Genomic DNA, 13735 nt, shown 5'->3' with positions numbered 1-13735 from the left:
GTGATGGGCTGAAAGAGTACCATTAATACTCATGGACAGCTGACCCTGGGCTGCTTGAATTGAGCGGGATGGTTCAGCATGACACAAGGCAGTTTGTTAATGCTGTGCTGTCATAGATGCACACAGAAAATGCTAGGCTAATTTACATCCTCTATAATACTGCAAAAGACAGTGAGTACTTGAAGTGTGAGTGAGTTTTGCCTTTAGCACTGTTTGCTTTACTCAACATTTATTATTTCTAGTCTTCCGTCAGAAATACCTGAAACTTTTAAATGATTCACATATTTGTAAAGTTTAAGCTAGAAAAAGGTAGATTTAGGTTAAACATTAGGAAAAAGTTCTTCAGTATGAGGGTGATAGCCAACTGGAATAGGTTGCCCAGAGAGGTGGTGGAGGCTCCATCCCTGCGGACATTCAAGATCAGGCTGCCATGAAGCTGCTTATGGTGGGGGGTTGGTCTAGATGACCTTTGGAGGTCCCTTCCAGCCCAGACATTCTATGATTCTAAGGTAAGCTCATGACCCTCATGCATCCAGAAGTATGATCAGCCATAAGACACTAATAACCTGGCAATTTGAATGCATACAATACATGAGAATTTGAACTGTGTAATTTAAGCAATAGTAGAAACACAGGAGGAAACAATCCATCTATGGAACCTAATTACATGTTTTAACTTCTTACATGTTAGATTGGCAGATCTGTGACACTGAAAGTTAAACAATACTTATTCCTGAATTTATAAACCATATTCTTTCAATTCTGAAGTGTTTATGTGAAGTAATTGCATTTTCCCTCCATAATTTCAACTGAAATATGGATTTTGTTAAAATTGGGAAGAAAACTAGGATACCGAATAGAAGGATAATGGGCATATATGGGTAGAATATACCCACCACATATAGACATATATGATATGATGTAATAAAATCGATGCCAAACCAGTCAAAAGCAAATAGGATCTCTTCTCTTTTTTTGCAGAAATCCAGTATCTTGTCGACCAATAGTAGCTGTTATTTTATATTATGTTCTGCATGCAAGATAAAATCCCACCCTCAGAAAAATTATGCAACAGATTTCAAGTTCAGAAACATGCCTTATTAAAAAATAAACTGCTTTTCTGCCCTTGAAACAGCATGACCAGCTTGAAACATATGCTTTCTGCATCCAAAAGAGGGACCTGGATGTTTGAGGAAGTGATCCTTGCCTCTTTCTCCAGTTTATAGATAATTCCATTTTCAAATATATCAAATCTTGTGTGAATATCGATATTGAGGACCTATCTAAAACTACAGACAGGGATCTTCCAGTCAGAGGGACTTAGATTATGGTGAAGATTAGAACAATGACTGTTTTACATTTTAATTTAATGAAAAATAGCATGTTAAAACGGAAAACATTGAATTATGAATTGTCTTCTACTTCAGCAAACTTAGAAACCTCCCACAATCAATGAGAAAGGAAGATGTACTGCTGTAACATGCATGGACATTTGTCAGGTTTACCTGCTTGTGAGCGTGGTCATAGGAATTGATGTGGTTGTCAAACTCTTGGTGTTTGTGGTACTGCTTGTCACATAGTTCACAGTAAAAGTTAGCCTTCACATCCTCCAGAGCCTTGGCTGCAGCTTTCTCCTTTTCAGCATAGTCCTGAAAGGCAGAAGCAAAGGGAGATACTTTGCTAGAGATTATGAGCTCATACTTCAGCAGTTATTGTTGTCATTCACATTCAAAATACTAAACTGATTAGGACTGCTAGCTCACTTGGGCTCCATCCCATACACATGAAGCAAATTTTGGTCTTAAATTTGATTTACTACAATAGTTCTGTTTCTTGAGTAGTTATTCTGGCCACTTGTAGATAATGCAGTAAGAAAAGTAGAGAGGAATGGGGTGCAGATGAACACCATTAGGATGCTGCCTAGCTCCTGGGAAGAGGAGCTGAGCTGGGAAAACATGTAAGCCACCACAGTTAGCCTGTTAATTGTTACAGCACTCCCAGTTTCCACCACCGTGTGTCTGCTCTTTCAGGTGCTATTGCTCAGAAGAAAGAAAACAGGTTAAATCTTGATACTAAGGCAGATTTTCTTTTGTATTCTATTTTTTACCTTCTCTGAAATACTGAGTAGGGCCAGACAGCAGTTGGCTTTGGACAGCTGAGATTTCCCTGGAGCAGAGCCACCTCAACAGAAGCCTTTTCTGTGACACCCTGGCCCCCTGCCCACGTCTGTGTGAGGGGACATGCCATCCAGTCCACCCAAACTGAATGTAACTGTTACAGAGTTACATCGCCACTGACAAGAGCATTAGTTCATGTGCAGGCTCAGGCAAATACTGCTGAAAACAGGGAAAACATCATCAGTTCCTAGATAGTAGCTTTCCATGTCTCCCTAGTGACTCAGATGTGTGCTCTGTGGTCTATGATTTCAATATCTAGTATTAGATAAAAGAGAAAACAACACATAGGAGCCAAAAGTTACTGAGATCCAAATAATGCACTTAAATAAGGAGCCTGATATTAAAAATCAGCAGCAGCTTTTGCCAAGCTTGCTGATTTTATAGACCCTTCTTTGTATTGTTATTATTAGGACACTTTCCTTAATGTTTTAAATAAGAGTTTAAAAAGCAAACTTCTAACAAGGAAAACAAAAAAGTTATTAAAAGCTATTCATTTTATGTTTATATTGACAAATTGATATTGTTTGAGTGTGTGTTGCCAAGAATTGCAAATTAATTTGCTGCATCATTTTAGTCACCTAAAGAAATGAGGACTTTCCACCATTAGTCTTTCCATGCTAAGCAGTCAGTGCTGTGTGCTGTCTACATGCTTTCAACACCCTTTGCATGGCAAGCTCAGAGTACACCAAACCCAAGACATACTGCACGCCTGGGACACCCTGCTCCGAGCACATCGTGATGCCCAGCATTGTGCCAGGGACCACACCAGAGCAGAGGCAAGTCTCTCAGCACAGCAAATCAGCATGAATGCATGTTTCGAGGCTTTCAGAGGGGGAAGGACTCTCTCAGTGAGTGTCACAAGTCTGAGACCTGACCAAGCAGCAGGGTGTTGGCTGTCCACGTGACACACTGACCCTTGGACAGCTGTGGGCTGTGTGAGTCCTTCTGCTCCACCCTGCTTTTTACACTTCCAGGTCAGTGTAATTGTGTCCTTCTCACGTGGTAGTTTAGAGGCTGCTATTGCTAGTGAGATTAACCTCACCTAAATTAGAATGTCTAGAAGTTGGGTGTATGGTCTAAGGCAGTATCCTAAGCTTCCTCTGTAAGAAACAGAAAAATGATAGCCACTGCCAAATGGTTATTAATCCCATCTATTTCAAAAACCTATTTTAGGATGAGATGAAACTCTCCAGAGGTGCTATTGCTCTCCATCGACCACTGCAAGACTCTAAATTACTATCCTGGCCTACATCCTTAATTCTTAGATTGCTGAGCTCAGAGATAATGAATTCTGTATTGTATCTCTTTATATTCAATTCTAAATCTCCCCATGAAACTTGAATGAACTGACCTGCTTGAAGACAGGAGGTCAAAGAGGAATTTTGTGCGCAGAATTTTGATTTCACATCTTACAGATGGTGCCAATGACATATCAGTCCTTCCCACAGGGCAAACATCCAAATAAATCTCTTCCCTGCATGCATATGGCTCAAGGGGAGTTAGTATATTGTGGTATACTCAGATTGGCCAATTGTGAAAACAGGTGGCCTAAGCTAACATTTCTCCACATGAGAGGCTGCTCAACAATGGTAGTTAATACTTGAATGCATCAGGGGGAAATATTCTTGCAATCAAATAGTTAAAGAGCTTTCATTAGTTATTTAAATCTAAAACACCCATTGAAAAGTGTTACTTTTCAGCTTATCCTTCAGATGCATTGTTTTGCTAGCATTAATTATTCACTGGGCCATTGGTATAATTAAAATGCATAACTTAGAATGTGGATGCAATAGCATTAATTATGCAGAGATGTCTTCCCTGGAAGATAAGTGTTGGGGGCAACATATTTTGTTCTAAGCTGTTAGACACAGAAGTTCTGCACTCACTGGCAGCCAGCCAAAGCATAAGTTTTTGTTTGTGTTTTTTTTTTCCAGGTTGGAACTGTCAATTAAATGCCTACAGCCTGCTCCATCTTTGCTTCTGCTGAAGCAGAAGCCTAATTGTTTGGGGTGAACACAGCGCATTACTCTCTGTGAAGCACAACTGAAACTGCTGTTCATGAGCATTCCAAGCTGACAACATTATCCTTCTCGACAGAAATTAATACAGTCCCCTTAGCATAAAGATGTTTTAAAATAGCAACAAGGCAGCTCCCAGGTGCATCCTAAGATAATCACAACTACCTCCATTGCCTTTTTGCTTAATTATGCTTGTCTACCTTGGCAAAAGATATAATTTCCTGCTCTCTTATCGATCAGGTGCAGGGAAATTGAATGCTACATCACATACTTTAGAAAGGTCCTGGATTTTTCTTTCTCTGCAAAGGCATAAGGACTTCAAGCAGTACAGTAAATTGTGCATATGCAAATGAATTTTCACATCCAGACTGCTAATATCATCTCCCTGGGCCTATAGAGACCAGTGGTCAATTCTGGCATAATAAATGTGGTCATGTGAAAGAAAATGTGTAGTACTACATCTGTAGAAAACATGTTATTGTGAAGGCCCAACTACATCAGTGTAGACAGAGGAAAGCAAGAAAGGTGCATCAATGTACTTTAAACTGGAGACCACTAACAGTAATGAATATGTGTGTGACAGTTTGATGAACTTTATTCCGGATCATACGCTGCTTACTAATGACATATAGACAGGGTAAATGTGTATACTTATAAGATAACACAAGTTAGCAGTTCTGTCTTTGAGCTATGGACAACAGTCTAAGCGTAAACTGATGTCAGGGATAATGTAGTCGTTGTAGGCAAGAACTAGAAACAATGAGTTAACTAACTACCTTATGTGTTGCTGGATGCAGATAATACACTGTCTAAGGATAACTGAGTGCAGAACACACCTGAATATGTTTTTTTTTGCCTAGACGCCAGCAAAATGGTTCTGTATTATAGGTTGTAATTACATTCACATCAATATGACCCACAGAGGCACGTAACTGTAATAATTACTTATATATTGGATTAATTTGAAAAGAATACTATTACATGTTAGGCTGGAAGTGCTTTCACTTAGCATCTACTTTTGCAGTATGCTTCTTATTGTGAAAATGCAATTAATATTATCTGACATCTCATTTTCTAATATAGGGAAAATCAATGGAAAATTCCATGTAACTGAGTTTTTTTAGAATGTTGCCACTGACACCTAGTCAACTAGAAATCATACATTAAATCCAGAGTCTGTAAGAGATATTGAATAGACTTCATGGCCATTAAAGTATGCTGATCCAGACAAAACAATACTGCGTTGCCTGCCTCGGTAACTGATAGTAAATATATCTGCTATGTTCAAATGAACTAAGGTGAAAAGTAAGTCACTTGATATAGTAAAACTTGCAAAGGCAGTTTTCTATAAACCCATGGATTTCTACAAATACAGCGGAGTAAATTAATAGTGCTTGTAAAGAGAACATGAGAAAAATAGAAATATATCACAGAAAAATATCATTAGCCCACTTTTGATCTCGGCTTTCTAAATTGGAATGCAAAATTACTGACAGAACAGCTAATTCACAATAATGAAGAGCTCAGTAAGTGACAGACTGCTCCCTCTTTTGGGACATAAGCAATTAGAGGTTCGAGTTGGTATCTTAAATATAATTTTGTGAACCAGATTAGATATGAATGCAAGTATTAAATACTGATGCAACTACTGAAGTGTCTCTTGGGGACTCTCTGAGTAGAGGTTAAAGGCGAAGTAGGACAAATAAGCATATGATAGAATTATATTCTACCTCTAAGAATTTTAAGCATTCTCATTAATGACTTCAATGACAAAATGAACTGTGATTATGTATGAAATCTGTGAAGGATACTAATTAACAACACAGGGCATACAAATGGTTTAGAAATCAGGAATATGATTCAAATCGTCTTTAGATATAGTCTGAAATCAGCAAGATAATATTCAATAAGATCTGTGTCAAGTGATGCACTTTGGAGGGGCAAATGATATTCACCAGTACTAGATTGTGAATACCTGAGTAAACACAAATGCAAGGGAAAAGATCCAGGCAGTTAGAGTGGAAAAGAAATTAAATGGAAGTCAACATTGAAAGTCAAGGCAAATCACATTCTGACATATTAATAGCAGTGTTAAATGTAAGATGCTGAGGGTAATGATTCCACTTGATTCAGTATTGGTGAAATGTCACTTGTGAATTACTATTTGGTACATCTACACCAGCAAATAACTTGGCTCCTGGAATCTGGCCTTCCATCATCCCCATTCCACATGTGATAGTTCATTCTCAGGCTTTCATTTCAGGGTAAACTTGCTAGTTCCATCTGAGATAATAAGTGCAGTTCTGGAATAACATTCAGTTCAGGGAGCAAGGATGAGAATTCACCAGGCTCTCCATGCCCTGTGTAGTCTTCCAATACACTGGCACTCCCCCCGGCATCCCTACCTTACGGCCTCTCCCAAGGCAAGCAACACTTGCGTACCATAAAAACACTTGCAGCATCATCACACCAGCCAGGCAATGCTCTAACATAGCCCTCACATTTTTTCAGACAGACTTAAATAAAAAAAAAAATACAACAATTATACCTAAAGGTACCACACAGATGTGAAGAGACTTACACCAAGTATAGCCACAGCCTGTTTTCCTTGGGATGCAATGTGGCTTACATTTTTTTTTGTACATCACTAGGCCTTGAAAGACTGGCCTGCTTGTTGGGGTAGATCAAAGTGTGGAGGTAGCCTTTGAGGTAGTTTTGCTTCCCACAGTTTGAGAAAAATACAAGATAAGATATAATAATATATAAGATAAAATAATAAGGGGTAAGAGGTTTAAAAGTGAGTTACATACTTAAATTAGACAATCTAGATTTCATTCTGTAATTCATATTTTCATTGGATCATTCATGTGAGCACTTTTAAATGACATTTTTTGAGGGAAATCTGTAGAACCGGCTGGTTTGGTACTCAACATCTCTGGGTGGTCATGATCTGCACATGGATGGGTAGAGACAGTAATTGTAGAACTTTCATATTGAGTGCTTGTACACCACTTCTTTCTCATCCATCAGTTCTTGGGAAAACTGAACATAATTTTTATGGCCTTATAGCTCTTTTCTTCTGTAGCTACTGCAAAGTAGATTTTAAAAGACCTCTAAAACTCAGCAGGCAGGTGCTAGAATTCAGGAAGTAATCAAAGTACTTTTGTTCAGTGCAGAGCTTGAGAATCACACAAAAGTCCTGATATTAGGATATGCAACTGAACATCAGAATGGTTGAATTAATGAACTTTTCCCTGAATGTTCTCCTTTTTTTTTCCCTGAAGAAGTCTGCAGTCTCACCTAAAGAATTCACTAGGCAAGTTTAGCTCTGAAGGTAGAATGAAAAAAAAAAGTCATTTTGCTCAGCTGCAATAGCCAGCAATACAGAGTATTCATTTACCTCACACATGTTCTGTCACTCCCCATCTTGAAAACTCTATGCATAGTTTCTGCCAGTTTTGGGGATCTACAGTGAGGAATTACAGAGTAATCAATTCCAAAGAAATTTTTTTTTTTTTCAAAAGTAGTAAATACTGTAATTCTCAGCTAACTTACAGGCTGCAGCTCCTGACTTCTGCAAATAAATACATCTTCATACTTTCCACACTCAGCCAATTCGATTTTCAGCATTTTCAATTATATGCACTTCTATTTGCTACTAGAATGCTGAGGCCTGAGAAGTGCAGGTCCTACATACCCTTCAGAGCACCAGCCTGCTAGAACTGATAGGACAGACAGAGAGCTGTAACTTTAAGGAGTCATATACTTATTCCAAACTTATTTACTATAGAATTATCCATGCTGATTGGAATCAGCCTCATAGAACCTATGCATATAAAGGAAAACAACAGCAGGGCTATTCAGATCTTCCGCAAATCTTTTATATTCTAAGACACATTGCTGCTTACGGTAACTTTATAAGGGACACATTTTCTAAACACTTCTTCAGCTTTGTAAATGGAGCATAAAACCACCAAAAATCTTTGCTGTGGATACAGCGGGCATTTTTCAAACATATCAATGCGATTCAACATTTCTCTCCTCATTTTCAGAAACCAGTGGAACTTAAGCAGCTCCATCTATTAGATTTTCTGGAAATGTGTTCAAGAGTTTCCCTGCAAAGGGAATTACATACCTAATTGAAAGTTAAGTACAAAATGGTATTTGTTCAGTTTATTTTTAAAAGAAATATATAATAAAGTGAATTTGAGAGTTTAGGTTGTTTTTCATTGCAAAGGGATATATTTAAAGAGCTTGAGGGAAGTAATTAGCAAAATGTATTTTCTTGAAGTGAAGAACTGCCTGGAACACTACACGCTGCAGAAACAAGAGTTCTAGGATAAATAACCAGCTCAAAGAGGATGTTAGAACTAGAATGGTAGTAGCATAAATAGGAAAGAAAGCTAATTAGCAGTTTCAGAAAGTGAAGGAATGAAGGGATAAAGCGGAGATCAGTGATGAGTGGTGTCCCTCAGGGGTCCATATGAGGAGCAGTAACGTTTACTACCTTCATTAATGACATAGGGGGTTAAGTGCATCCCTCAGCAAATTTGCAGATGAAACCAAGCTGAGTGGTGTAGTTGACATGCCTGAGGGACAGGATGCCAACCAGACAGACCTGGACAAGCTTGAGAAGTGAGCCTGCATAAATCCCATGAGGTTCAATAAGGCCAAGTGTACGGCCCTGCACCTGGTCTGGAGCAATCCCTGGTTGAAACAGAAGATGATGAAAGACCTGCTCCCATGTATTAGCCAACTAGTGAAATATAGACTTAAAAAAAAGAAATACAATATTTGAATACAGCAAAGGCAGAATTTCCAAAAGAGGCAGAGAAATACAATGAAGCATAAAGACCAAATGGTACATAAAATCTTCATTCTATTTATGCTGGAATCCAGAAGGTTTCTGATCATCATCAGAACTGACTTAATAGTAACCTTCACTTTTAAGTAGAGAGTGGCAGTTCAAGATGGAGCATGCTACATTTATGAGAAAGAATATATCATGTGGTTTGGTTGACTATACTAATAGAAAACTAAATTTTATTTGAAGGTTTAGAAAAAACTACAGTTATACTAAATCTGCTTAATGGTATGTGATGCTGCCTGATTTTTATCTCTGAGCTTTACTGTTAGTCTATGTCCTAAATTAGTGCTGTAATTAGCATTTAACTTATTTTTAAAGTATTTTCTAGGTGTGAAGCAATTAAATAACAGTTTCCAAACACTAACAATGCCATTAAAAAAAAAAAAATTGTTTTCACTCTGTAACTATAGTAACATTTCCAAAAAGATGAAGGGATGTGACTCAAGGACAACCTGAAAGCACAAAGGGGGTCAACATGACATGCACATCATAGGGGTCGACATGACAGCACAAACATGGTTGTAGAGGCTGAAATTATTTCTGGGATAAAAATGGAAATGAATGTGGTTTTATTACTGTTAGGATTATATACTAGGCATTTAAAAGCAAAATGTAGCACTTATGGGTAAGACTGAAAAGATATGGTGACAGGTATGACTGCTGTAAATCTAGACTCCTACTAAGGCTTTAGTGAAATTATATTTCAATATGACTATCTTAAAATGTAGATAGTATAGAATTTTTTTTTTTAAGTTGGACACAAGAATGGTTCCTGTTACACAGAAAAAGAAAAAAAAATGTATCACTCATTTTTCACTTATAGTCCTCCTTCTCTGCACAAAAGGGAGTCCTTCAGTGAATCTGATTGTGACATTATTGTCTGCCTTCCACTTAAAGTCAATTCCTTCAATTTGTTCAGTATTTCATGGTACTTCCCCTCTCCTCTCAGTGATCATTTCTTTTACCTCTTTTCTGATGAGTGAGGTATTATCAATTAATCTGAAGAGTTAGTCCTCCATTTATCTCTCACCATTCTCATTTTTCCAATTGTAATTTTTGAAGTACAATGTATGTTTCAGCACCACATCTAACAGATTGTGTGATGTTGTATTTCTTTGTCTGATGCCTCTTTTCAGATGAAACCCACTTGGCATTATTTAATATCTTTGTACATTTTGACCTAAAAACCTTTTTTTATAGAACACAACAGAATTTGACTTATACACAGTGTCTTTCATATTTGAGTCGGCTAAAAACACTTTACAATAATGACATTGATCGTACAGCAACTCTGTAGGAAAATACAGCATTTGTTATGGGCACAGGAATAGTTATCACACAACTCGTCTGTGGCTGTTAAAACTGTTTTTCTATTAAATGCCTTTTTTCATAAAAAACAGGCTAATCTTATCAGATAGCTTTTTATAGTCCTTAATACTAATATTAAGCATTTACATCCTTTCTTTTTTAATATTGCTTGACTCTTTCTTTGCAGATGCCATAAAATGAAAGCCAATTCATGCAGACTAATTCAATATAATAAATGACACAATATCTAATATCAGTGGATTTCTATTACTCATAGCAAAAAAGAATTGTTACCTTTATGATGAAAGATTAATAAACTTCTAGTGAACTGAGTCAGTTTATTTTCTTATATTATGTACATTTGCAATCTACTTCAGAAAAAAAATCTTACAGGGTAAGTATTAATTGTACATTTGAATTATATCTGTACTGTCCATCTTCTTTTAAAACTTCCCCATAAAATACTGCCTCATCATTGCACTATGTAGCATTTGATGACATGTTCTTAACCAGAAATCAAGATATTTCTGCACATTACCTTCTCATGTATCCCTTAGTTACTTTTTTTTTTTCCCTCCCAACAGAAGCCCAGAACATTGATTTATGAAAGCTTTGGCTTTCCTCAGCACTTGAAGTTATTCAAGTGAAAAAGAATTCCAAATTGCTCTATAAAGTTCAAATGGGAAAAGGAAGGTTACACACACATATACCCCTCTTCATCTGCCCCTCTTCAAATGCATTTATGTGAAATGTAAAATTCTATATATTTTTTCTTATTAATTCTGCAGTTTTATGCATGCTGCAGTACTGCTGATGTGAGCCAAAGGAAAAACAACCCTTTCACTCATCTGCCAAATGAAAGTACAATATTTGCATTCTAATACAAAAAAAAGTTGCATAGGAGGGAGAGAGGGAGTAAGATAGGAATGAAGGGAGGGTAAAAAGGGGTGGAACAGGGGGTGAAAGGCAGGCAGGAGAGAAGGAAGGGTAGAAGGATGGAAGGAAGGAGTATTTTTTCTAACTCCTTTTTAGCCAAATGCCTTATGGCTTGAAGCCCACCCTGCAGCAGCTCTGGCAATTAAAAATAATTTAATTCCCAAATACAACAGGGCACTGAACTTATGGATTAATGGTTCCATTATGGTAATTTCCAAGGAAAAACTCTCTGCCATCCCATGCTCCAAAGCCATCAAGTAGGAATAACTGCCTGATATTATCCTCTGCACCCAAAGGGAAATAAGTACTTCCTAAAATTACTTCTGTGTGATGACTTAGGAATATATCTACAAAAAGTTACAGGAGCTACTGACATATCTAGAGAATTATAAACACTGGATTGTTGACTGTAGAAAATAATTATTGACTGAAGATGAAATTTAGTCTCTCCAGCCCCTCCAGACTTAAAATTGAATTAATGTTAACTAATCCAAAAACTCTGTCCAATGTCCACATCCTTGCATCACATCTTCAGTTCCAAACTTCCTTCAGGAGAGAGTTTTCAAGATAAAGTGCTAGGTTTTTATTCTCAGCACAAGGAGGGCCCCTCAGCCTGGAGAAGCGAATTCATTAGTGAAATGAGTGGAGACACACAAGTGATGGCTCAACAGCAGTGTTGAGCACTGCTGTAGGTGAATGTGACTCAAGTGTCAAGTGGTTTTCTTCACAGTTTCTATGCTCAGTGTACATCAGCTTCAGGGGCATGCAGTAGAATCCTTTCAGCCCACAGTATCTTGCTCAACTTATAGCTTATGCTGCATGACCGTATGACTGTGACTGTGGGTTTGTTCACTTCCCTCCTCTTTTTTTTCTTTTTTTTTTTTTTTCTCGGTCCCCCTTCTCCTGCAACTTATAACCCATGTTGGAGACAGAACTCTGGTCTACCTGCCAGTTTCTGTGTTTACCAAGCAGTACACTCAAGTAGCAATATTAATTAAACAGCTGCAAGCCTGCAACATGTTTGATTATTTATTCATACAAAAGACAGACATTTTAGTCAGAATATATAATTGGTGCAAATTCCTGGCCTTCATGAGACTGTGGAGAAACCCCCTCCACACACAGGGTGGGGACACCCTGGTGGCATTTACCAACTCCTCTTGCTGTTCCCTCATCCCGATAAGGACATGTTGCAAAAGAGGATGAAGTGCTATCTAAAAATGTTTGCTTAAAATGCTCTGTCCAATCCTCTCCTCTTGGCGAGATGCCTCCCCAGAAATTGGGCAACAACAGACCAGAGATACAGCCAGTTCCATCTCCAACTTAGGGTCAATCACAGTCCTGTGTGGTGGAGTCAATGGAAGTTTTGCTACTGCTTCTAATGGGAGCACAAATCAAACTATAACAAGTATAGTAAGTGGAAAACCCAAACAAACAAAAGAATACATACAATTTAGATCCAAGGGAATTTCCTGAGATTATGAAAATTAAAAGAGAGGGTGAGCATATTCTTGCAGAAGCAGATTTGAAAAAAAATCCAAAATGTGGAAAAGAAAAAGAATACCTGTTTGTAATCCAAAATACCATTTATTCTGCTGTGATATTTTTGAGTAACAGATTAATATGGTACCAAATTGATATCAGCCATCCACTGTGCTCTTGAATTCACCATACATGATTCCTGGTATTAGGAATAACATTGTAGAATACAACATACAGTTTAAAATAAATATGTCAGTGTCTGGGGCAGAAAAGATCTTAAATAGCTGCTTTGTTGAACAAATAAAAGATCCATCCTCATCTCCCTGCAACTGAATAAATGGTATTACACAGAGTTCATTCTGTCACAAGTCCTTGTCTGGGAATACTTTACCCAGACTTTACAAGGACTTCTAGTGCTGCCACAGAGACTTGAGGCTTCCTGAGACAACAACTCAAGTGGCTGACTACACCTTGATACTGTTTCATGAGGCCTCTTGGGGTGCCAATTAATCCCATGAATTTACTGAACATAGTGCAATGTTAGTGGTTCTTGTTTTCAGAAAAATGAGCTAGGTTGGCACCACTCAACTTGAAAGAATATTTCTTGCTTTGCCACCACCTATTATAAATACAGAGTTCTCAGCTCCAAGAGTACCATCATTAAATTTCCTGCCTTACTGTGTCACATTTATTAAGAGTCAGTCTTCTTACAAGATGACTGAATTTATATCCGTTACACACTCTGGATTCTCCTATATTTTTGAACCGTGATTCTGCATTGAATGTTTAATGATTTTAATGCTACATCAGTGTACAGAAATACTTTGTAACTGACTTTCGATAGCCTATTAGGATAATTACCTGTGTTATAAACCAGTGCACAATCCTACTAGCTAACAGATTTGACAATGCATTTTCATAATGAATATGAATATAAATGTGTGAAC

At 37.6% G+C, this 13735-nt stretch overlaps 1 protein-coding gene across 1 annotated transcript in view; it reads right to left on the bottom strand.

Annotated features, from left to right (window-relative positions):
• ZNF804B (zinc finger protein 804B) overlaps positions 1-1649 on the bottom strand; it is a gene marked incomplete at its 5' end in the record, with an annotated part of 31352 nt that extends 29703 nt beyond the window's left edge. The window contains one exon of the mRNA XM_008938185.1: positions 1506-1649. Within this exon, the coding sequence (XP_008936433.1) occupies positions 1506-1649 (144 nt within the window). The remainder of the gene's footprint in view (positions 1-1505) is intronic.
• Positions 1650-13735: the final 12086 nt, after the last annotated feature.

The sequence above is a fragment of the Merops nubicus genome, unplaced genomic scaffold (assembly GCF_000691845.1).
Source record: "Merops nubicus isolate BGI_N331 unplaced genomic scaffold, ASM69184v1 scaffold1824, whole genome shotgun sequence".
Lineage (NCBI taxonomy): Eukaryota > Metazoa > Chordata > Aves > Coraciiformes > Meropidae > Merops > Merops nubicus.
This window is presented reverse-complemented; position numbering and strand designations above follow the sequence as displayed.